General features: G+C 47.5%; 1 protein-coding gene across 3 annotated transcripts; it reads right to left on the reverse strand.

The window, feature by feature from the left end:
* Window positions 1–3,640: 3,640 nt before the first annotated feature.
* Window positions 3,641–22,898, reverse strand: znf365 (zinc finger protein 365). 3 transcript variants are annotated; one of them, XM_029248628.1, is made up of 5 exons: window positions 22,856–22,898; window positions 20,216–20,934; window positions 19,508–19,679; window positions 17,416–17,462; window positions 3,641–3,827 (listed from the first exon to the last, which is right to left on the reverse strand). In XM_029248628.1, exons 2-5 carry the CDS (start codon window positions 20,920–20,922, stop codon window positions 3,779–3,781), a joined length of 975 nt encoding a protein of 324 aa, XP_029104461.1. In that variant the 5' UTR covers window positions 20,923–20,934; window positions 22,856–22,898; the 3' UTR covers window positions 3,641–3,778. The 3 variants fall into 3 exon arrangements, with proteins under 3 accessions (XP_029104461.1, XP_018616398.2, XP_029104462.1); XM_018760882.2 differs by lacking the exon at window positions 3,641–3,827 and adding an exon at window positions 15,046–17,042; XM_029248629.1 differs by lacking the exon at window positions 3,641–3,827 and adding an exon at window positions 16,904–17,171.
* Window positions 22,899–23,644: the final 746 nt, after the last annotated feature.

Below are 23,644 nucleotides of genomic sequence, written 5' to 3' on the forward strand. Positions count from 1 at the left end.
TTCCAGTTTTATCCGTCGTGCAAACTCTTTACATACACAGACTTTTACGTGAAGGTTTTGTCAGTCATAACAGCTCACTTATAACTGTTCAAAGTGTTCCAGCTTTATATGGGTCAACTGTCTGTCAGTGTCTGTAGGCGTTACAGTTTTGTATGAGACAGCATTTTGTGTGTAGCAGCCGTAGCATAGAGGTGTCTGCTAAAAGTGCAAAAGCAAGTGTGATACTAATACTAATAGAAATACAAGTAATAATAATAATAATAATAATAATACACACACATTTTCTGAACCGCTTGTCCCGTATAGGGTCACAGGGACCCGGAGGTCACCCGGCAACACAGGGCGTAAGGCTGGAGGGGGAGGGGACACACCCAGGACGGGACGCCAGTCCGTCGCAAGGCACCCCAAGCGGGATTTGAACCCCAGACCCGCTGGAGAGCAGGACCTGGTCCAACCCACTGCACCACCGCACCCCCCATAATAATAATAGTAATAATAATAATAATAATAATAATAATAATAATAATAACGGGGGGCTTGGTGGTGTACCTGGTTTGGCCGGGTACTGCTCTCTGGTAGGTCTGGGGTTCGAGTCCCACTTGAGGTGCCTTGCGATGGACTGGCATCCCGTCCTGGGTGTCCCCCCTCCTCCTCCAGCCTCGCGCCCTGTGTTGCCAGGTAAGGCTCCAGCTCGACGTGACCCCACTTGGGACAATCGATTTCAGACTCTGTGTGTGTGTGTGTGTGTGTGTGTGATAATAATAATAATAATAATAATAATAATAATAATAATAATAATACATATGAAGGTGTAATGGGTGGCAGTAGCACTCCACAGCTTCAAGGGTGTGTGTTTACGAGTGTTTCCTCCCATAGCTCAAAGGTTTTGATTGCTTGAATTTTTAACATGCGTAGCGTACATGTACTCACTGGCTGTCCTGGGGGTTTCTTCATATACAAGAATCAGAATCAGAATCAGAACGAGCTTTAGTGCCAAGTATGTTCACACATACAAGGAATTTGTCTTGGTGACAGAAACTTCCACAGCACAGACAGAATGACAGTGACAAGACAGATGAGAGGATAGAATATGCGAATGAAGGATAAAAAATATATAGTACCCAATATACAAAAATAGTCACTAGACATTGTATGTATGTACAGGTATGTTCTATACAGATGCAAGGGAGCGTGAGTAGGAGATATGATGTGATAAATAGTTATAAATATAAATATAAATAGTGTTGTGTATGGGGTGCGGTGGCGCAGTGGGTTGGACCACAGTCCTGCTCTCCGGTGGGTTTGGGGCTCGAGTCCTGCTTGGGGTGCCTTGTGATGGACTGGCGTCCTGTCCTGGGTGTGTCCCCTCCCCCTCCGGCCTTACGCCATGTGTTACTGGGTAGGCTCCGGTTCCCCGTGACCCCGTATGGGACAAGTGGTTCTGAAAGTGTGTGTGTGTTGGAATAGTACTGGATCACCATGGCGCTGACCGGATAAATAGTTACTTAAAAGGAACGGGTTCAGAAATTAAACTGGCAGCAGTGAAATTCTTGTTATCGGTGCAATGATGGATACTGAATGTTCACAAAGTGAGAGAAAATTTAAAAAAAAAAAAAAAAAAATGCTACTGTGCTTCTGTTAAACATCATAAATCTGCAACTGGCTGAAGCTTTACAAACACTTGGTTCTCCTTTCTGCTGTCGATTTTCAGTAAGAAACGAGGCCCGTTGTGACACTTTGGCTCGCAGAGCAATTCTTGTGCATTATTGCGTATCGCAGTCAGCTGGGTGGACTGCCAAATGACTCATGCATATAAAAGAAGAGTCCTGAACACTGACAAATACTCTTAAGTACATATTCAGGCTTTGTGTGTATTGAGTATTGTTCGAAATGCTAATTTCGAGAATAAAATCTGTTGCGGTTTTGAAACCTGATTTTCCTGCTTCTATGAAACGCGACATATTTCGGGCTCATTTCTGCACAAATTACAGTAGCCCTTTCACAAACGCTGCGGGACAAAATTTTCCGAGTAAATCACCGGGCCCAGAAAAGGCAGATCTGCAAAGGTCGGGGTCTGATTGATTAGCGTCTCGTCAGAGCGCAGCATCACACCGACGTTTCTCGTGGGCTCGAATGTTAAAGGTTGCGACGATGAAGCAGTTGTACGGTTACTGCCCTCTAAGGACATTTGCTGTTCTCGTTCACAGCTGGCCATGAGTTTCTCACATGAGCATCAAATGTTCCATGTTGCACTTTTGGGTCCCACAGTGACAGTGAGGGGCGGGGGCGAGGCTGGAGGAGATGAGTGTGTCGGAGAGCCAGTGCGAGCAGCCGGCGTGACGGTGACGTCGACATTGCCCCACTTGAGCGGCACACCCACCAGAAGGGCCCTCCACTCATCGGAGGGTGACAGAGGACCTCAGAAGAAGGATCTGAAACCAGGGAGTTGCTGTAATCATAGGACTCGTTCCCTCTGCAGCATGTCGTGTTCGGGGCGTTCTCCGAAGTTACGTTTAGTTCCGCTCTGGCCGGGCGACGCAACGGGGAGAAGCGATCCAGGACAGCTCGAGAGTCGCAGGAAACAACCGGAACCCAGAATCTCTGCCCGTTAGACCGATGACACAGATGCCGATGCTGTTTTCGTTGTAGTTTTCATCAGCCTTCTTATGAGGAATAAACGGGGGCGCGTCTCTTCGTTAACGGTTAAGGAAAAGCCATAGCGGGAACGCGCGCACTCACACACACACTTTTGTACACTATATCTACAGCATCCACGCGCATAAAAAGAGCTATTTTTACATGCAACCACAAAGTAACACAGAAGCCTCAAATGTGAATATGATTAATATTTATTCAAGCAGCTGACCTTTTTTCCAAAGTGACTATTGATGGGGTCTAGGGGTTCATGCACTAAGCTACGTACAATGACTTAATGACTTCAAGGGCTTGGCAATCTTTTTTTTTAACCGTGTTAGTTCAAGGGTACTGCAATAGGGGTGGAATTTGAAGCCGGGTCCTTCGAGCGTAAGGTGCCAGCCGTAGGTGCCGCGCTGCCCTCCGGTCCAGCGGCAACGAAGGCGCGAGGTGTTCATCCTGGAGAGTCCGGCGTTGCGATGGCTGTGCTCGTAGCGAAGCAGATGTATCGGGGATGTATTGTTCTCGAGCTTCTTTACTGCTCTCTGCTTCCGTCGAGATCTTCCGGGCTTTGCCCAGAGATAGCAGCTGCAACGGATCTTTTGGCAAGCTGACCCAACACACTAAGTTGTTTATTTGCAATCCTGGACAGCCAAGAAGCCCTCGCATTTATTTTTGGGCTTTGTTTCCCTGAATTCTTTGAGAGCGCACGGCCTCGAGAACGCGGCTGCAAAATTCTGAGCAGCAGCGTGCAAAGGTTAGTTTCATTTGCATCATTGGCGGCCCTTGCTTTGGAATGACTTTTTCAACTATTGATCTGCCTCGACCTGCAGTCGGGCTCACTGAGCTGGAAACCCGCAGCGAGTAGGTGGACCTGACATTCATCTCGGGCTTCGCCAGCATCCAGCGCGTCTGATAGCATCGGGCCGTCTCTCCGAAATGAGTGATCCTTCCATCTAAGTCTGGCACAGCGTGAGCACGTCTGCGGCGCGAGGTCGCCCGCGTTCCATGACACAGCGCTCTCGTTCTTCCCCTATGAGGACTGATCTTCCTTCCTGCATTAACCTTTAGGCTTGGGGGGAGTCCAGTCCCTGCAGCACCGGCGAGCACTGTTAAAAATATTTCACCACCTTCCCGCGAACAGTTAACATACGAATGTCGCTTCTACAGACTGCTCAGTGAAGCCTCCTTCGCTGTGGAGTGACATTTGGACAAAAAAAAAAAAAAAAAAAGATTAAAAGGCAAAATTCCACCCAGCAATTCAAACACACCCCAGTACAATAAGACTCTTTTTTTTTTTTTTTTTTTTTTCTTTTTTTGCTGAAATTGCTATTCTTTAAAAATTTTTTCAATATTTAACCCAACGGACAAGCAGCCAAATCAAAGAATTTTTGAAGCTTCTGCCCAACAAGATTCAAAAGTGTAGGAGGAGATACGGTGAGGAAATCACAGTGCAAAAATACTGTAGAAATACTGCACAAGTAGTACAAATAATAAAAACAGAAAAAACAAGCAAAGAAAAGTAAGTAACCCTTTTCACTGACTCTATCTTTCACCAAATTTGCACATTCTGTCCTTTGGGTATACCCAGGAAGCTGGAAAGTTTTATTCCTCTGCATGCATGATAACATGTCCCCAAGGTGATGACTCCTCTCATGAAAAAACATCTTCTCTTCTTTATTTGAAAAGGAGACTAACCAGAGCATATGGATCGTTCTTGAGTTTCGTTTATCAACTCATCGGCTTACTTAACAAAAAAATATTTTTAACAAACAGTCCAACACGTTTTTTGTTTTTTTCTTGCTATGTAAAATCGTAATTAAAAATGTTAAACTGTTAATGTCAAATGTTAAATCTGGATATGAATATGACATGTACAGTACATTTACACAGATTTACATCCACTCCTATTACCTAACATGTACATGTATTTCTATGTATTTTTAGTGGACTTGAACACTTTCATGTAAGTAATGCAACATTATGATATACTTCCATACATGGTATGTACTCAGGTACTGCAGTAAAAGTCCAAACATATTGCTGTTATATATGAGAGAATGTCTCTTTGAGCTCCATGTTTTGTCGCCATCACCAGTGTGTCCGTTGTTAACGGAAGCAAAGAACAAGTAGGCTTCATTGTCCGTCTTGCTCACCGAACGGCCTGCCGGTGCACCAACGCACTGGATTGCGGGTCGCTGGGTCGCACGGGCCAGCGGAGCCCACGCAGCGCGCCGCGGCCTGTCGCTCTGGCCGGACAGGTCCGGGTGCGACGGCCCCCTACAGGCGACACAGTCAGAGGAACGGGACCCGCGAGTGAAAGAAACAATAACTTTGTCTCGTTCATTAACCTGCGAACTGATCTGGTTGTGCGACAACACAGCGCCTCCAGGGATTCAAACCAACAACCTTCTGGCCACAAGTCCATTTGCTCAAATCGTTGTTATTCATTTATATTTCTCAAATTCTTATTGCCACTTAGTCTGCATCCTTGCCACAAATAGTCTTTCTGTGTTCACCTGTTCAGAGGCAGAGCGAAGCGGTATCCTCGGGCTTCCAGCTCCTGGGAATTAAGAACAAATGTACTTTCCAGTACTGGACCGGCGCCCTGCGATCAGCAACAAGGACAGCTTGGGTTCCGTCGCTGTAGTGTTTCTGATCTGCGGGGTTTATTTACCCTGGCGGGACTCTCCTTCAACAATCTGTTTGGCTGCTTCCCTCACGGTTTCAGTCTGTTTTTAATTCCCCACCGCGTGTTTACCCTGCTCGCCACAGATGCTGGAAGCTGAAAAATGCTCCTGCGGTTTTTTTCGCATACTGTAACATGCGGTGATGCCACCCGAGGGATGAGCGGAGCATCAAGTGTACCTTGCGGTTCACTTTCTGCCCTGGCACCAAAACGTGATCGACTGAAAATAGAAACTGTGAAACTGGTGCAGTGAACATACAAGCAAAAGTGTGTATCATATTCTTCATTTGTGTTCATCTGTTTTCCCTGAACACTTCTGAAACTGCCGGCAGTGCAAAGATACAGTGGCGTATGACTGTAAAATGTGGTGTCAGAGCACGATACCTCGACGGCAGTGTCAATATCCAGTGAGTGGTTGTTTCTCTTTTGGATTAAGAAATTAGAAATCCAGCCCTGGAAGTAATAACAGTTACTGCTGAGTGAACAGCTTTGATTTAATAACCAGTTCCCTCTTGGGTTTATTTTATCATAAGCCATGCGCTTCCTTTGAATCACCGAAGCACTTTCATATATGCTGACCCCGAAGACAAAGCAAAGTTACAAAGGACACCGTATGTTGCCGTATCGCAGTTAGTACCGGTTAAGCGCTGTGCATTTAACGGAAAGCATGCGATTGCATGGATACACGGGAATCATATCTTCCTTAAAAAGTATTTCCACGCATATTTGAAGACAATCCTCTGGATGTGATTCAGAGAGAGGAGCCAAGTGCGTAGTGTTATCAACATCAGCCTGTAACCAACTTACACCAATTTTAGGATCTCAGCATTTCTGTGGGATCATATCATTACAACGCAGTAAATACCTTCCCCGACCCCACACTGTTTCCCCAGTCTGACACAGAACGGCTGTGGAAACAGTCTGCAGGTCTTTTTTGAAAAAAATGATCATTATTATAATCACCATAATAAGAAGAACGTTGGGAAAAACCAAAACAGCAACAATAAGCTGTAAAATAGTGGAATATAAAAGCGCGTCGGCCGTAACCCCCGACAAACAGGAAATAGCAAAAGTCAAAAGCGAAGGGCACGCTGCCTTTTTCTCTTTAGGTTAGATTTACTACAGTTTAGAAAAGATGCTGCGAACGGACACTCAAAGAACAGTTTTCTCATCATAAAGGAAGCCGGAGCGCTCGGGAACGAGTTACAGTTTGACGGGATGTGTACGTCCGAGCAGATGTCTTAAACATAACAAATAAAAGAATTGGCGTCGAATAACCTCGACGCTTCTGGCCGTGAGATAGTTTCAGAGCGCGCAGGCCTCGCGTTTTCGTCGGGGGAGCTTGGCGTGTTAAAATGAGCGGAAGCATGTGTGAAAACATTTGTCCGAACCCGAGAGAAAACAAATGCACGGTCATGGGGAAACAGCAGATAAAAGCACGTATGGCGGTTTCTTTAGTGTGGGGGCGCGGTGTGTTTGGCTGGGGCCTGTTCTCTGGCGGGTCTGGGGTTCGAGTCCCGCTTGGGGTACCTTGTGATGGACCGGCGTCCCGCCCTGGGTGCGTCCCCTCCCCTCCAGCCAAGTTGAACTGGTTCCGCTGAGTTGGTAAGTAGAGTCAGGGGTGTAAATCACAGTCATTTATTCATTTTATAAGTTTATTATTTAGATGTTTTATACAAGAATAATGACCATCTCTGTAGCGTTCACATATTTTCAAGCAGCACTGCATGTGTTTGATGTTTTCACCCATTTCACTTTTTTTGGAGGAAGTCAAGGGAATTGACACGTGACTTTTTTCCCCGAGTGTCGCTGCCACCTTTACAGGTTCAGTGGATGAGGCCGAGCTCAGGATCGTTCGCTACCTATTTCCACTGTGTAAACTCTCCTTTTCAAACAAAACCATTCACAACTATCACAGTGGGAACATCTTTCCTGGGAAGTAAAAAAAAAAAAATGATCAGGGCGCTTTAGACGTAATAATAATAATAATAAACTGATACTAATTATTATGACTATTTAGCTGATGCCTTTGTCTAAGGTTGTTTACACTGTTGGATAAACAACTTTACATTGAGTAACCCATTTATGCAGCAGGGTTATTCCATGATCTATTATTCAGGGTAATAACTGTCAATGAGGTCAACAGCAAGGGATTTGGTATTATTTTTTACATATATTTTTAATTATTTATTAATTCATTTATTCATTAGCTAACACTTCTCTCCAAAGCAACTTGGAATGTTAGAAATACCCACAAGTATTATGAAAACTTATAAAATAAGGGTTTATTATGCAGCTATTATATTTTCTGTGTCAGTGTGTGAGAGGAGAGCTCTATAAAAATAAATTGAATTGAATAATTTCATTTCTCCCAGCTCTGAGAAGGCACAAATGCTGTAGTGATGTATCTAGTCCTGAGGATGACATAATCCTGGGGTTAACCTGAGAAATTTAGACCTGAGCTCTAAGGTGCCAGGTAGACAGCGTACGAATTCCCTTCGCTGTCCCGAGTTCCGCGACTTAGAAATCGGGGATGTGTCCTCAACTCGGCGCTCTGTGCTGAACACGGCTGCGTCCCCACGTCGTCACCTGGCCTCCGAGACCCATCGGGAAGACCGACGAGAACATTTCAGACATTTTTTTTGTACTTCTGATCACAGAACTGTAAACAAAGACTTCTCCATGTTCATCAGCCGAGATCCATCGTCCCGGAGAGCGGAAGGGTTGAAGGCAAAGGACTCGCTTTTGTTTCTTGTCTTTTTCCATTCTTATTCTGAGATTCTTTTTTGCAGCTCAGTGGGGGTGCGGTGGTGCCGTGGCGCGGTGGCATGGTGGCACACCAGGTTTGGCTAGGTCTTGCTCTCTGGTGGGTCTGAGGTTTGAGTCCTGCTTGTAGTGCCTTGCGATAGACTGGCGTTCCATCCTGGGTGTGTCCCCTCCCCCTCCAGCCTTGCGCCCTGTGTTGCTGGGTTAGGCTCCTGTTCGCCGCGACCCTGCTTAGGACAAGTGGTTTCAGCCGCTGGTGTGTGTGTGTGTGTGTGTGTGTGTGTGTGTGTGTGTGTGTGTGTGTGAGATTTTGCATCCCTACAAGGTGCTGAAGAAGGGAATCCTCCCTCTCCTGCCCAGTGAAGGTTATGGCTCTGTTGTACAATAAGTCACCATAATGACATTTAAACTTCGGGTTTTGGTTAATTGCCACCTCTCAGTTGTGGTGCAAGATTATTAGACCAGACACTTCTGGGATATTTAGATATGGAAAAAGCAATGACTAACCCATCTAAAAAAAAAAACAAAAATTCCATATATTTCCTCACAATGTCCATTTTAACACTTGCTTTATACCAGTTCTAACTAATACTGAGTCCCTGGTGAACTGATCATCAGCACCTTTATATTTGACAGTGATTTTTATTACAGGAAACTATGAAATAAACACAAATGACATTTGTTTAAATAGTTCATTGTATACTCGAGTACTTGGTCCTTGTCCTTGTTGTTCTTTGGGAAGGATGCTTGTGGCTTTTAAAGAAATGTTTCTTACACGACAGCGCCTTTGCAATCTGTGCAAACTCACTCTGGAACCCGTGGGAATGAAAAAGGGCAAGAGCAACGAGGAGTCGAAGGATGAAAACACCGCTCAGGGACATTGACGTTATCAGCTTTTTTTGGCCGTGCTTGTGCATTTTAGGACGATTCCTTTATCCACTAGTAGGTACTTTTGATTAAACACGAGTCCTTATTGAAATCAAGAAACAACCTCTAAGTGTTGGCAGTCAACAGACTGGGGGGGAGACAAAGTCTTGATAAAGTCTTGAGTCTGTCGCTCACGTTTACTCATTTAAATGACGCTTTTCTCCAAAAAAAAAGCACAACGTTAAGGTACTTACCTGTTTATACAGTTGGGTAATTTTACTGGAGCCATTAAGGGTAAGGATTTTGCTCAAAGGTACTACAGCTGGAGGCAAGATTAGAACCTGCAACTTTGGGATCCAAAGGCGGAAACGCTAACTTGTACGCTACCAGCTGCTCCGAAGAAGCCTTGCTTTCTTGGCTCCAACTTATTCCTACATTTTCCACGTGAATCGATATTATGAGTCTCACACCCCAATGCATGTGGCTGCAGCGACTTAAAGAAGTCCTCAAACACGCGTCGCCCCTTCCTGCGCTCCCCGTCCCCTCGGCCCCGTCAGCAGCAGTTAGTGGAGAGCTTCTCGAGGCGGTGGGAGAAAGCTCTAGAACGTTTACTTGTCCCTGAGGAACACGATGGAGGTCCGAGGCAAACTGCGGGAGTGGATCTGTGACACCAACCTGTAGGGATGGCGGCAAAAATGAGCATGACTTTATTGTGTTTACTCGCCCCAGCCCTGGCGTCCGGTCCCACGTGGCAGGTTGGACGTCCTGCGTTTTCCGCAGAGTTCCAATCAAAAGGTGCTTCATTTTGGAGGACATTTAAACCGAAGCAAATCAGACCCATCCATAAGATAAGGTTTGGAGATTGTTCTCCTCGAGTACCACCAGACTGGTTTTAAAGGCTGAAGTTGCCAGAGGTCCTTCTTATCCTCTCACCCTGAGCTCCGGGACCCCTGTTGTGTCTTGCGTCGAGTCAGCTGTGTCCCGGAGCGTCTCGTTCGCAGCCCTCAGGGGGTCTCCCGTCCTGAGCGTTGTGTCATTTGCTGGCTGCAGTGTTTCGACGTTCACATTTCACCCAGGGCGAAGCGTCTGCCTGCCACACATCGGAACCCGAGTCTCGCCTGATCCTTTCCTCCCCAACAGGACCGCTCACCCCTGGGTTTTGAGCTGCTCGGCTTCTCCTGGGAATCGGAAGCACGGGGTGGGGTGGGGCAGGTTGAGTTTGGGTGGGGGTTACTCAGTGGGTGCACACGCAGGCTGGGGGGGGACAGCATCGCTGTCGTGGGCTTCCTTGCGTCACTCGCAAAATCGGGAACGTATCGCTACTTTTACAGGACGGAGCTGCGATGGACCCGTCACAGGATTTCTCTAGTGCGAGCTATTTTTTTCCCCAAAGGAACTGACAATGCGAGGTTTGCGCCACTTGCATTTATTCATTTAGCAGAATTTTTTCCACCAAAACAGCTTACGGTGTTAAGCTACTGACAATTATTTACCAGTTTAACCAGCTGGGTAATTTTACAGGAGCAAATGAGGGGAGAGCTGCTAGTGCAGTAGTTAGAGCTGCTGCCCTTAGACCCAAAAGTCACAGGTTTGCATCTCCCCTTGAGCAAGGTACTTACCCTAAAATTACCCAGCTATACAGAGAGGGCTGCTTTTGAGAAAAGTGAGAGCTAAATGAGTAAGTGTAAGTACCAAACACCTCTCACCACTACCGTATCTGCTGTCCCTTGTCTCAGGCTACTTGGTATCTGCAAAGAGGAAAGGAAAATGTCTCCAAAAGCAAATTCCCAACTTCCACACACACACACACACACCCAGAAACTCTAACTTCTAAATGTCCTTTATTGGGGTCAGTTGGCCGCACCTGGTGCTTGTTTCCTCATGATGATTCTTCCCCTGGTGTGACCGCCGCTCTGGGACATGGAGGTGTGTCCTGGACTCCAACTTGCCTCTCTTTTCTCCGTGTTTCTATACAAGTCTGCTCAAAATGAATCATGGACCATGGAGGCCCTCACCTGCAGATGTTCCCAGTGCCTTTTAACTCTTTCCAGGACTGTCAGTGTATTCAAAGCGTTTTACAAATGCGTTCATGATCAGTAACCAAACAGCCAGCGCGGGGTTGCAGTGGTCGGGAGCCTCTTCGAAACACATAGGGCGCAAGGTAGGGGACACACCGAATGGGCAGTGCACACATACACACAAAGAACGGTTTAGAGTCACCAATTCCCATTAAACACATCTCTGGACCGCAGGAGAAACCCACCGAAAGGGTGAATAGGGCAACTCCACACGCACTGAACAGGATTCGAACCCACAACCCAGGTGGTTCTACTGCCCGCTGTGCCTGTTTGCTGCACTGCATTTACAGCCAGGTATTTTTATTACAACAGTTCAGGTTGTGTGTGTTGCGTACCCCCACCTTTGGTTGTGCCTTTACTAGACTACATACTGTGCAGGTAGTGTAATACTCTAGTTAAACACAATGCTTCTCTTAGACATGCAGCATTCAGGCAAACCAACACAGAGCAGATTAAATTTCTCCCACTGACATATTTTTTTCTGTTCGTCATGGTTATTCTTGCTAATTAAAGAGATGGGCATCATTGAGACACAAAAACGCTGAGCTGCATAAAGCAGACAGAGCGTCAATAAAGCAGCAGTAAAAGCACAGTACAAGCACAGTACAAGCACAGTACAAGCAGACAATTTCATTTGCATTTGTTTACGTTCATCCAGTGGTTCCCCAGGTAAGAAAACAGCTAAACTGGATTTAAACTATAGGTTCCTGGTGCTTGATGTACCAGTGTATGGAGCTAAAGTATCACTTCTATTATATTATATAATATATACTATTATACTATACATTACTATACTATATATAAAATATATATACACACAGTTTATATATAGATACATACAATTATATACAATAAATAAATCCATATATATATATATTTACTTTTACATTTATTCACTTAGCAGATGCTTTTCTCCAAAGCAACTTACAATGGATATATATATACATATATATATATATATATGTACATACAATTACATAATAGATAACATTATATAATGTTCCATCAAAATTGTTTCATTTTCCTCGCCCTTTAAAGTTATCCACATTAAAAGGAAACCATTTTGGCCAATGAATAAATAATTTTCTTGATGATATTTTTCCCCTTTCACACTGAGTGTTATTATCCTTATGCAACAATACATTTTTTAGTTATTATTGGGACAGGACTAATTCATATTATATCACAGGGCACCATTCACCACTCAATACGAACCCAGCTATAGGAGGAGAGATGCTTGTTAAGTTTATTTTGTTCATTTTTCATGTTTTGCACTTACCTGTTTTTGACGTATTTCAATGTTTTGCTGTAATAAGTTTCGTCAAATCAGACACAAATTGATGTCATACATCAGGACAGATGTTGCAATTCAGGCAATGAGGTCCTGCCATTACTCCTCCATTTTTATATATGGTTTGTTAGTTTAAGAAGCTCTAAACACAAGACACAGGTTTGGTGAGGACCAAAACCACGATTTTACCATAATTCCAGAGAGGTGGACCGATGCATTTTTTTTTTTTTTTTAGAGTTGGCCATGATGCAATTATGACCAGTGAATTTTTTATGACTCCCTGGGATGCTCCCTATTGTTTATGGATAAGAAACACTCCCAGGCTGGTCGTGCAAAGGATTAACTGCACCCACCCCGTCCTGTTTACTTGCGATATTCTCTTTTTCTGTGCCAAACATGAGAGGGACAATCACCCCCCAGTATCACGCATTACGGTGCCGCTGGAGAACAGAAACGTATGGAAAAGGCCCCTGCTATTTCCTACCTTGTGAGGATGAAATGAGTGAGCGCCGCGGCCTTCGTGTGCCTAAATCACGCATCATGACCGCTTCGACTCAAACGGCAACACCGGGCCCTAGCCTTTCACCAACTTTTTATTATTGTTATTATTATTATTTTATTATTTTATCATTCTTCACGACTCGTGTTGATTTCATACGTGCGCCTTGAGTCTATGACCCCCCCAAAGAAACACAGATTTACTTGTCTGAAAACATATGCTGCACTTTCCTGGAGTAACGAAAATATCCCAGTGACAGACCTCTAATTTCTGTTTTTCAGCTTCTGTCTCCGCTGCAGATGGAAGAACAGTCAGTTTTCCCAGATTCTCAATGAAAACTCCAGGGATGTCCGGAAGTGTGTAAAAGCAGTATTCTGATTAAACAGAGCTTCTCATTTAAATTGTGTTTTCTTAATTAGTAACAATGCCCTAAAACTGTGACACTGAAAGATTCATGAATTATGTTGATTTTATTTGTACATGTAATTTAAACTCCTTCACTGTAGCGTTTTATTTAAAACGCGTTATGAGCGACACCCTGTGGCCATTTAGATGAACTACAGGTTTCAGCTCCATAAGGGAACATAGTAAGAAACAAACACCCATCTGTCAGTCTTTGCCATCCTGTCAAGCTATTTTTCAAATTAAAAGATGTAATTTGTGGTGTTATTTTGAGAAAAATTGTTCATACAGATTATTAAAAAATTACCCTGGTAAATACTGGAAATGAAAGATTCAATGACACGGGATCATAACTACAACATTCACTGATTCCAAGACTTTTAATAAAGTAAAATAAAGTAAACCTGTGTGTTCAGATTTTTTCTCCGCACAGCTCCAACGAGCCCCTTTATTTGGAAATTCTCCGAAACAAATTACCTCCATTAGATGCTTTGTGAAAACTGTGGACGTGCAGTTCCAGACCTTAATAATAGTCATCCAGTTTCTTTGAAATCCATATTTCCGCCATAAAATAATACACACACACACACACACACACACTGTCAGAACCGCTTGTCCCATACGGGGTCACGGGGAACCGGAGCCTACCCGGCAACACAGGGCGTAAGGCCAGAGGGGGAAGGGGACACACCCAGGACGGGACGCCAGTCCGTCACAAGGCACCCCAGGCGGGACTTGAACCCCAGACCCACCGGAGAGTAGGACTGCGGTCCAACCTACTGCGCCACCGTACCCCCCTCATAAAATAATACTGAGACGAAAATGAATCAGCACATTTGACCTCAGAGCTTCAATCCATCATTCATTAGGGCTAGCTCTGCCAGCCTGGATGTTCTATCATACGGGTTTCATTTTCAAATTTCTTCCGAAATACACACTAATCGGCCCTTTGAATTCCGTTTTCAGTTCTGCACCCGTTTTGCAAGCGCTACTTATAAACTCCTTGAAAGACGAAGGCTTGTCTTCCACAACAAACACGAATTCAATTCACATAAAAAATTATGCCACAAACACATCGTGGACCGACAAACCTGAGCATGAGTATTTGAGACGGTTGCTCTCGGTTGCACTAAGGACATGTTATAGATGCGGAGGTGAGTGTGTGTGTGTGTGTGTGTGTGTGTGTGTGTGGCATTGAGAGCGCCGGACAAAGGCTGACGCAAATGCGATCCCGGAGCGGCGGCTGGGCCCTGGGAGCTGGTCGGCGAGACGGTTTAATGCAGTGCCTCCTTACGGCCTAATTACCCCGAGTCCTTCAGATGAAGGGGCGAGAGCTTCGGCGCAACCTTTTATGTGAGGATGGAGATGCTGGGTAAGGACGGGTCTCACGTGCCGTCATGGGTTCATGATTAGACATCGAGTCCTTCGGGACGAGGGCATCGGGCTGGCACGGACATGTCAAAATGCGGCAGTGATGCCAGCGAGCATCCGACGGCCGCCGAGCCCAGAAGAGCACCTGGGGATTATAACGTTGGTGAAGTGTTTGCCTTCTCGTGCTGTTAATACCCGAGTGAGGGTGGCAGGGTGGAGCGGCGGGTGATACCGGGCCCTGACGGATCCTCGCCTGCGTGTTTGGCCGTGGCCTCGAATGTGGCACACTCTCTGTGGACTTTGCATGCCCTCCCCACGTTGGGTTTCTTCCGAGTGCTCTGGTTTCCACCCACAGTCCAAAAAGATGCGCTTCAGGAGATCCGGTGACTCCGAATTGTGTGAATGTGTGAGTGAAGCAATGTGCGATTGCCCCCCCGATGGACTGGCATCCAGGCCACGGTACACCCTGCCTCACACCCTATGTGTCCGTGACAGGCTCCGGATCACCGGGACCCTGTGCTGGACCAGCGGCAATTGATGGCGGAAGGATGGCGTATTGAGCGAAGCGAAGAAGGAACAAATATCAAGAGGGTCAAAGAGATGCGATGCCACAGTCTCTCAACGCAGATGGGCAGCTGGGTTCGCCAGTCTCAAAGTTTATTCTTCATATCACAGAGTACCACAGATTACCACAGCGTTGCAGTAAACACAGTGTGTCATGAGCTACAGTGTTGGAACGTGAAGGCACACACAACCGATAAACCACCTTCGACACGATATACAGGGACTGGACTCCTCGACACCTCGGATATCAAACTACAGTCAATACAAGTGTCTACATGTACTACACATAAGCTCACACCTGCAGTCAGTTTGGCTACAAACGATGATTGTCAGCTGTCATAATATTTCATTGCCGTGAAAATATACCTTGTGGTTTTAAAAAAGTGGTTCGTGCAACTTTCTGTCATGACACAGATCGGAGCGTATAAATCGCAGAGCATGTACTCCAGCAATAATTCTATATGTCATGCATCTGGGGCATATAAGCATTAGGTTTCTAAAAATATATATATATATATATATGTGTGTGTGTGTGTATGTATATGTATCTCAGTTTACTGCAGCACACCAGCACAGAAGCTCACGATGCAGGAATCTCCACGAATTAGTAAATCACAGTATCACACTGGACCGAATGGACATTCAGCAAACATCGGTGAGTTATGAGTTCAGCGCTACAGTGCTCGAGTCCGGCCGAGCGAAGCTCTCAAGCTGTTAATAAAACAAGGCGCCAGCTATGGTGGATTATTGCTCAACGTCCACAAGTGGCCTGCGGACGGCACGCGATGCAGTTTCCGCATTCTTCCGGAAGCACGGATTTCGCGCCTTTCCTCCCCCTCCCTTTATACCGCCACCCACCTCGATTCATGGAGAATCCCACTCGCGCGAAGGTACAAATGTCGAGGAAACGCAATTAACGTGAGGATCGAGGTTATTTACGCTCCATTTTTTTTTTTTTTTTTTTAAAACAATGCAATATAAACATTCACAGTTATAATATTGATATTAAACATGAACTACAACTTGAACGTGTTATTAGGGACCAGCTGTCCCGCACAACCTGTTCGACAATTTATATAGTTAAAACTATCCGTACGGGACATGGAAATTCTTCTGGAGGTTTCGTCGCACGGTCTGCGGCACGAGAATTAATTCGCAGAAAACAAATTTGTCGCGGAACCCGTGACACCGTAAGCAGCGGAAGTGCAATTTAACGTGAAGGAAATTAAAATTTTCTCACTCATTTATTCCTTTGGCATAAAAAGAAAGTGTTTGCCTATGTTTGCTCTAAAAAAAAATCTATATGACCCCCCCCTCCTGTACGTCTTTAGGGTTAATGGGGGAAAAAAAAAAAAAAATCCCACGCACCTCAACTTCATGTCATGATCCCACCACCACGGGTACGCACACGAGAGGACATGAGTTAAATATTTTAAAACGCGGTAACCGCTACGTATTGCCTTTGGCTGAAGAGGAGGATGTGCGATCTAAAGCTACCGTTGTTATTTTACTGGACAGTGTACTCTAATGTACTTCACATTCCCACGCGATACGGTATTTTTACGCTGACACGCTCCTGCTGTGTCCCGCTCAGTCCTTCGCTCTCCAAGCGCACGCAGCCTTCAGTCCAGCAGCAGCAGCAGCAGCAAGAACACATCAGCTCAGTCAGAACACAACGGGTCCCCGGTTAAGGGCTCGAGCCTCATAGGCCCGCCCTCTTTCGAACCCGGGTCCGAGCCCCCTCACGTGTGGTCGGACTGGCAGCAGCTCGGCCCGGAGCCCTGCCTCCCTCTCGAGGAGCTGGGAACGGACCTTCCGTTCTGGGCGGAGAGCGCCTTGCCTTCCGGGGAAACGGCCGACGTCTCGGCGCGGCCCGCCGACCTGCCGCGACAAAACGATTCGGCCCCAGCGTGAGAGACGAAGGCGACGAGCGTCCTTCGGCGCAACCTCACAAAACAGCCGCGATCCAATTAAGAGGGTTAACATCCCTTCGGGAGCGGCGTGCGGCATCTGTTATTATTAGAGAATGAGACTCTCACAATAGGCTCGTGCAGTAGTGTAATGCGCTATAATGACGGTATGAATGATGCATCGCGTGTGGCGCTGTTGCGATACATGTCACGTGGCATCAAGGGCTGTTATGTGCGAATATGCTGCTCTTCGGACAACGTTCGAGGGATAATATGCAGAGATAGGACCGCGTTAGGATACTGATCTTATGTCTTCCTCCATGAGAACAAAGCGTGAGACTCACCTGTTCTCGCTCAGGCCGTTCAGTCCGTTCTCAACAGGCTGGAACATCTGAAAAATCAACGTGTCAGTCAGCGTTGGGCCAAACGAAACACGCCGTCCAAGACGCGCGCGCGCGCACACACACGCTCGCACGCCACAGCCGGTCTCTCGGTGCCTCTTCCTCGGCAATAATCTCATCTGACGGCAGAGTCCCAAACCGACGCGATCGGCTCAGAGTCATTTGAATCATGCTGCTTATTCATTCAGTCATTTATTCATTCATTCTCGCAATTATGGCGAGTCGATTAAACAGCTGAGCTGGAACAAAAAGCAGGAAAAAATTGGAAGAGAAGTGGGACGGAGAACAGCATAGCGGAACAGGGAAAACATTAAAAACACGATAAAATATTGATAAACGGCCGATTGTTGCTTCGGGCCTAAAATGACATGTGGTTTGACTTACTGTACAGCTGTATGGATTTTGATCGGTTACCTTCACAGTCACAGTACAGAGAGAATTTGGGACTTTTAGCATTACTACTGTGGTATTAGATATTTTCCCTCTGCTCAAGGTAAATCGCCCTGAACCCAGTGGCAGGGATCAGGGTTCAAGGCCTTATTGTGTTACACTCTCCATCTGGGGCAAGAACATGGAGCAGCAAATATTTCATTTATTTATTTATCAGATACTTTTCTCCAAAGCGACTTACAACGGCTACTATGTAGTGTTATGAGCCCACACACCTTACTCACCGTGGTGACTTACACTGCTAGATACACTACTTGCACTGGGTCACTCATCCATACATCAGTGGAACACACAAACACTATTGGGGAACAGCATGTCTTTGGAGTGTGGGAGGAAACCAGAGCACCCGGAGGAAACCCACACAGACACAGGGAGAACACGCAAACTCCACACAGACTGAGCAGGGATCAAACCCACGTCCTCTCACACAACCCAGGTGCTGCGAGACAGCAGCGCAACTCCCTGTGCCACCCAAACACTAATGCCTCACCCCCCCCCCCGGGATGGAATCTTGGCACAGAGTGAAAACTATTGTCACTTGGGTCTGGGGTTCAAGTCCCGCTTGGGGCATCTTGTGATGGACTGGTGTCCTGTCCTGGGTGTATCCCCTCCAGCCTTGTGCCCTGTGCTGCTGGGTTAGGCTCTGGTTCACTGCAACCCTCCCTGAGATAAGTGGCTTCAGCTAGTGTGTGTGTGTGTGTGTGTGTGTGTGTGTGTGTGTGTGTGTGTGTGTGTGTGCGTGCCTCTCCTGGGCTGCAGGATGGAATTGGGAGGCTGGTGCTCCCTTCTAGTCATGCGACACTAAATGACAGAGCCTGTGGCTCGGAAAGCGTGGATGTGGCGGAGCACACACTGCAGAGGTGTGCTGCTGTTTGCCCCTCACCACTTTGCACAGATGGTGCTGTTCCAGACAGACACTTAACAGTCAGCTGTAGCTAAAGTGGGAGAGGGGGTGACAAAGTGGCACAGAGTGTATGTAGCTCTGGTGCCTTGGTCACTCTGCTGTGGATTTGGACATGGGTTCAAAACTGGCACAGTCTGCATGATTCCCTCACCCTTTAGTTGGTGTGGCTTTCCTCCAGGTGCTCCTGTTACCTCCCACCATGCAGAGAAGTGTGTTTCATGTGGACTGGTGACTCTGACCTGTCCTTAGTGTGTACCCTAATGGGTGCGTACCCTGTGTTTCCAGCACAGGCTCCAGACCACGGTGACCCTGCGCTGGGCAAGCAGATACTGAGAAAAGACAAGGGGGACAGCTGATAGCATAGTGGTTCAAGGTGCTGCTTTTGGACCCAAAGGTCATGGGTTTGAATCCCCCCTCCAGCTATTGCACCCTTGAGCAAGGTACCAACCTTAAAGTCACGCCAGTAGAAATTACCCAGCTACATAAATGGGTAAATAACAGTAGGCATCTTAACACTGTAAGTTGCTTTGGCGAAAAACGTCATATAAATGAAATAATGATGAATAAAGGGGGAGAAGCCGATTGACATGTCATTTATTTAGGTATACCATGAAATAAAAGGTTTATTGGGGAAAAAAAAAAGAAAAAAAAAAACATATCGTTTGTACGTAGAAAGCTTACCAAATAGTTTCTGCAGTGGCGCATGTTGGCGATACTCTGATAGTATTCGAGCAGCCTCTCGGCGAGGGCGATCCGCTGAAGGATGTTCTCAATGAAGCGCTGGAGACGCGCTTTCCCACACATCTCATGCTGGGCGGCCGCTTCCAGAAAATTGTGAATCGAGACGACCTCCCTGCAAAACAATGAACAACGAGAGAGCGCTGGAGAGGCAAAGGGCGGCGGGAAAGGGCCTCGCTGCTTCCAGGGCAGGCGAGCCACAGAGCCCTTTCGCTTCTTCCGCCTTCCTCAGATGTGCTGCCAGAGCTTCATGAAAGAGACACAGTGGTAAAAATTACCCTTGCCCTCGCACGGTCGTGACATTCGGGCAAAACGCACAGTCAATGCCATTTCTGTTGCATTGAAATAGACGAGATTTTTCCCGTACAAAGACAAGCGCCCAAATGAAAGCACCCAAGGATGTGACACCATGTTACAAGCGTTAAAAAGCCGAATGGCCCGGACCGAACGAGCGCGTGGGCCGATCCACGGGACGCGCCGCGGCTACAAATGATATTTACGGCCCGGTGCGTTTGGGTTTCGTTTGAGTTAAGCACCCTAATCGCCCCTCCGAATCGAGCCATCCTTCGCAGCGCTCCGAAGTCGCCCACCGGGACCAAGACCGCCGTCCCCGGTCCTACGACCGCCGGAGCCGACGGGACGGACACTCACAGCTGCTTCTTCTCCAGCTCCTGCTCCGACAGCGTCAGCTGCTCCCGCAGTCGGCCGATCTCCATCACGGCCGTTTCCACCTGCCTGCAGAGGGCCCTCTCGCGCTCCCGCACCTGCTGCTTCTCTCGGGCCAGGTGCTCGAAGCGGGCGTGAGCGTGCAGCAGCTCCATGTCCACCTGGGCCAGATCCGTGCTCACGCGGCGCAGGCGCCGGGCCAAGGTGCTGTCCGTCACCCTCAGCACCTGATCCAGCCCGCGTCGTGCACAGGCCTCTGCGGGGTCAATCCGGGTCAGCCGAAGGCTCAGAGACCCCCCGGCGCTGCCCCGGCGCTCGCTCTCTACAGGCTCCGCCTCCTGCTCCCCCGCAGTGCCCTCCGTCGCAGCGCCCGCCTTCTCCTTCTCCCTGCCAGCGCTCTCGGTGGGCTCCGACGCGGCGCTCCTGCACTCCTCCGTGCAGCTGGCCTCCTCGGGCTCCCCGCGCTCCCGCCGCTCGTCACCGGCGTCCCACCGGGATGTCGGGCTGAGGCTGTGCACCGTGTGGTAGGCGTGGCCATAGTCCAGGTGCGCCCTCAGCGAAGACAGGCCCCGGAGCCTTTGGCGCTCGCCGCAGCGGGGGCAGCGGAAAGGCAGCTGCAGGAGGGCCACGCCACACGGCGACCCCGCATCCTTGCATAGGAACGCCCTTCTCTCAGTTAACTTCTGCTGCATCTCATTGGCAGCCTGAAACGAAGCAAAGCGGAAAAACGAAAAATTGTCGAGAAACCTCCAAATCACTTTTATTCACTCAGCTGACAATTTTCCCCAAAGCAGCTTACAACACTTTACCCATTTATGCAGCTGGAGGTGGGATCTGAACCAGCCACCTTCAGGTGAAAAAGCAACAAGTCTAAGCACTCCACCACCAGCTGTTTCCATCACAATCGCAACATCCAGGACCATATTTAGACCCGGTGCGACGATTCAGTCGCTCAGTGCGATCAGTTTTTCAGCACCCTGAAGCTTTTAAAAGCCCAACAAACTGGTCCCAGTTAACGAGCAGCGGGGTGTTACAGTGCGCCTCCGGACTAACACCACACACACCACACACACCACAGACAATAAAAGAATTGCATTTACATTTATTAATTTCTCGGGTGCTTCCCTCCAAGGAGACACACACCTCTGTGCAAACAGAACTGCACACACATACTGTAAGTAAACGGTACTTTTTCCTTTTTCACCAACACCATTCACGCATGTACTGGGTGGCACAGCGAGTAGTGATCCCTGCTCAGTGTGTGCGGAGTTTGCATGTTCTCCCCGTGTCTGCGTGGGTTTCCTCCGGGTGCTCTGGTTTCCTCCCACACTCCAAAGACATGCTGTTCAGGTTCACCATAGTGTGTGTGCGACAGAGAGTGTTCCACTGACATGTAGATGAGTGACCCAGTGCAAGTAGTGTATCTAGCAGTGTAAGTCACCGCGGTGAATAAGGTGTGTGGGCTGATAACACTACATAGAGTTCATTTGGAAGTCACTTTGGAGAAAAGCGTCTGCTAAGTAAATTCACTGTAAGATGCAGTATTTTTTTTTTTTTGCTGTTTGCAAGCCTCGTACTGGAAGAACTGTGCATCGGGGTTTCACTACACTCCAGCAGTCTTTTCGGAAAGAGACATATCATTAATTAAATGATCTACAGTTCCACCCTAATGCCAACTCGCTCAGTTAAGTGTCAGTATTAGCTCTTGGGGGGTCGTTAACTACGTTAATAATAATAATAATAATGTCAAATATTCTATTATTCATGATAACAGGAGGTAATGCGCCACTTCAGCTGGAGCTGCAAGTGAACCCGACCGCACCGAACACGCGGCCGAGGCGCCACTTCGGTGTCCGAGATTCGCTCCGTGTCACAGACCCGCGACGCACCGGTTGCATCAGGTGTAAAAGGTGCGAGTGACACGCCCACCGGCGTCACGCGGGGCAAGGGCGGGGGGCTTTACACCAATCAGGAGCACGAGCTCTGCACTCTCAGAGACGGAGAGAGGATGATGATGATGATGAAGGAGCGCAGGAGCGCAGGTCTGGCCCCACCATCACCCGTTACGAAGCACCGACACACACTAACCGTGACGTTACCGCACGTGCGCCAGCCCCCGCTGCCTGCTGGGGGTCGTAGCGTCACCTGGGCTCCTGGCCTGCGCAGCTGTTTTGTTTTCATTTTTATTTTCATTTATTCTTTCACATAATTTAGTGTCAATGACATTTTTCGCCGTTCACGGAGCCGATCTGCGGCGTCGGAAGGCGCGCGTGCCGCGGCCAGTGGAACGCACGTGAGGGGGGGGGGGGCTGGGGGGCTGGGGGGTGGTGCGCGAGACCCAGCTCATAAACGAAATAACTGCATAATCGAAACACAGGTACACACGCACCTGCTCAACACACACCGCCTTTTTGAGTCCCGGAACGCGCCCCGACACGACATGATGATGATGATGATGATGATGATGATCATATTTCAACCTGAGCGATTTCATAAAGCAAAAAACGGAATGATGCAAATCAGCTGCGCGCACGAGTCATAAATACTAACAGTGTTACAAGTCGCGACATGATGATGATGATGATGATGATCTTCGTAGGAATAATGGGGCTGATTTCTCCTTACCGCTTCGGGGTGCCGTTCATCATGGACCTCCTGGTGCTGAATGAGACAGACAGAGGATGGACTGGACCACCGCGTGGTCGACAGGGGTGTGTGTGTGTGTGTGTGTGTGTTTGTGTGTTTGTGTGTGTATGTGCGCGTGTGTGTGTTTGTGTAGGGGGGTACAGTAAAAAAAAATCAGTGTAATAATAACAATAATAATAATGCAGTGTCACTATTACCACCACCACCACCACCACTAATAATAATAATAATAATAATAGCCTAGTCTAAGATGCACTGAATCCTCATGAAATCTTTCTTGGGCTCTGTATCTGGGAATTAAAATAAAACAGGATCACGATTACCCCGGAAGCGTGCGTGGTGAGCCATGCCGAAACGTGGTGCAGTCCTCCGTTTTACCCTTTCCCGCACAGAGGGCTACCTGATGAGGAGCTTTACGGGAGGGGAGCGTAACATGTCCGCAAGTGACGCATCCTGTAAGCGTATCTGTTACTGATCCTAAAGGGCCGCGCTGCTGTACGGCCTGTAATGAAGTCAACATGAGCGAGAGGGGATGGAAATTGAGGGTCACTCCTTGTTTGACTTTGCAGGAAACGTCTCACTGCTGAGTCAGCGTTGGAACATGTTGCACTTTACTTTAAATAAACTCTTGATTAAGCTTAACTTACCCAAATGACAGTACTTTAATTTATCAGAAAGAGCGGTACTGCCGCTGATGGTAACACGCTGCTCGCTGAGAACTTTCCAGAAGGAAGGTCTGCTCACACACAAGCAGTTCATGAACGCCTG

This window comes from Scleropages formosus, chromosome 24 (assembly GCF_900964775.1).
Source record: "Scleropages formosus chromosome 24, fSclFor1.1, whole genome shotgun sequence".
NCBI classification, from domain to species: domain Eukaryota; kingdom Metazoa; phylum Chordata; class Actinopteri; order Osteoglossiformes; family Osteoglossidae; genus Scleropages; species Scleropages formosus.

Bases quoted from the DNA above. Each gene is read 5' to 3' on its own strand.
- znf365 (XM_018760882.2), bottom strand. From the start codon at position 20,922: ATGCAGCAGAAGTTAACTGAGAGAAGGGCGTTCCTATGCAAGGATGCG. The intron at 19,680-20,215 runs GTGAGTGTCCGT...ATTGTTTTGCAG, and splicing joins GAGCTGGAGAAGAAGCAGCT to GGAGGTCGTCTCGATTCACA. The intron at 17,043-17,415 runs GTGAGTCTCACG...TTGTCGCGGCAG, and splicing joins AACGGCCTGAGCGAGAACAG to GTCGGCGGGCCGCGCCGAGA.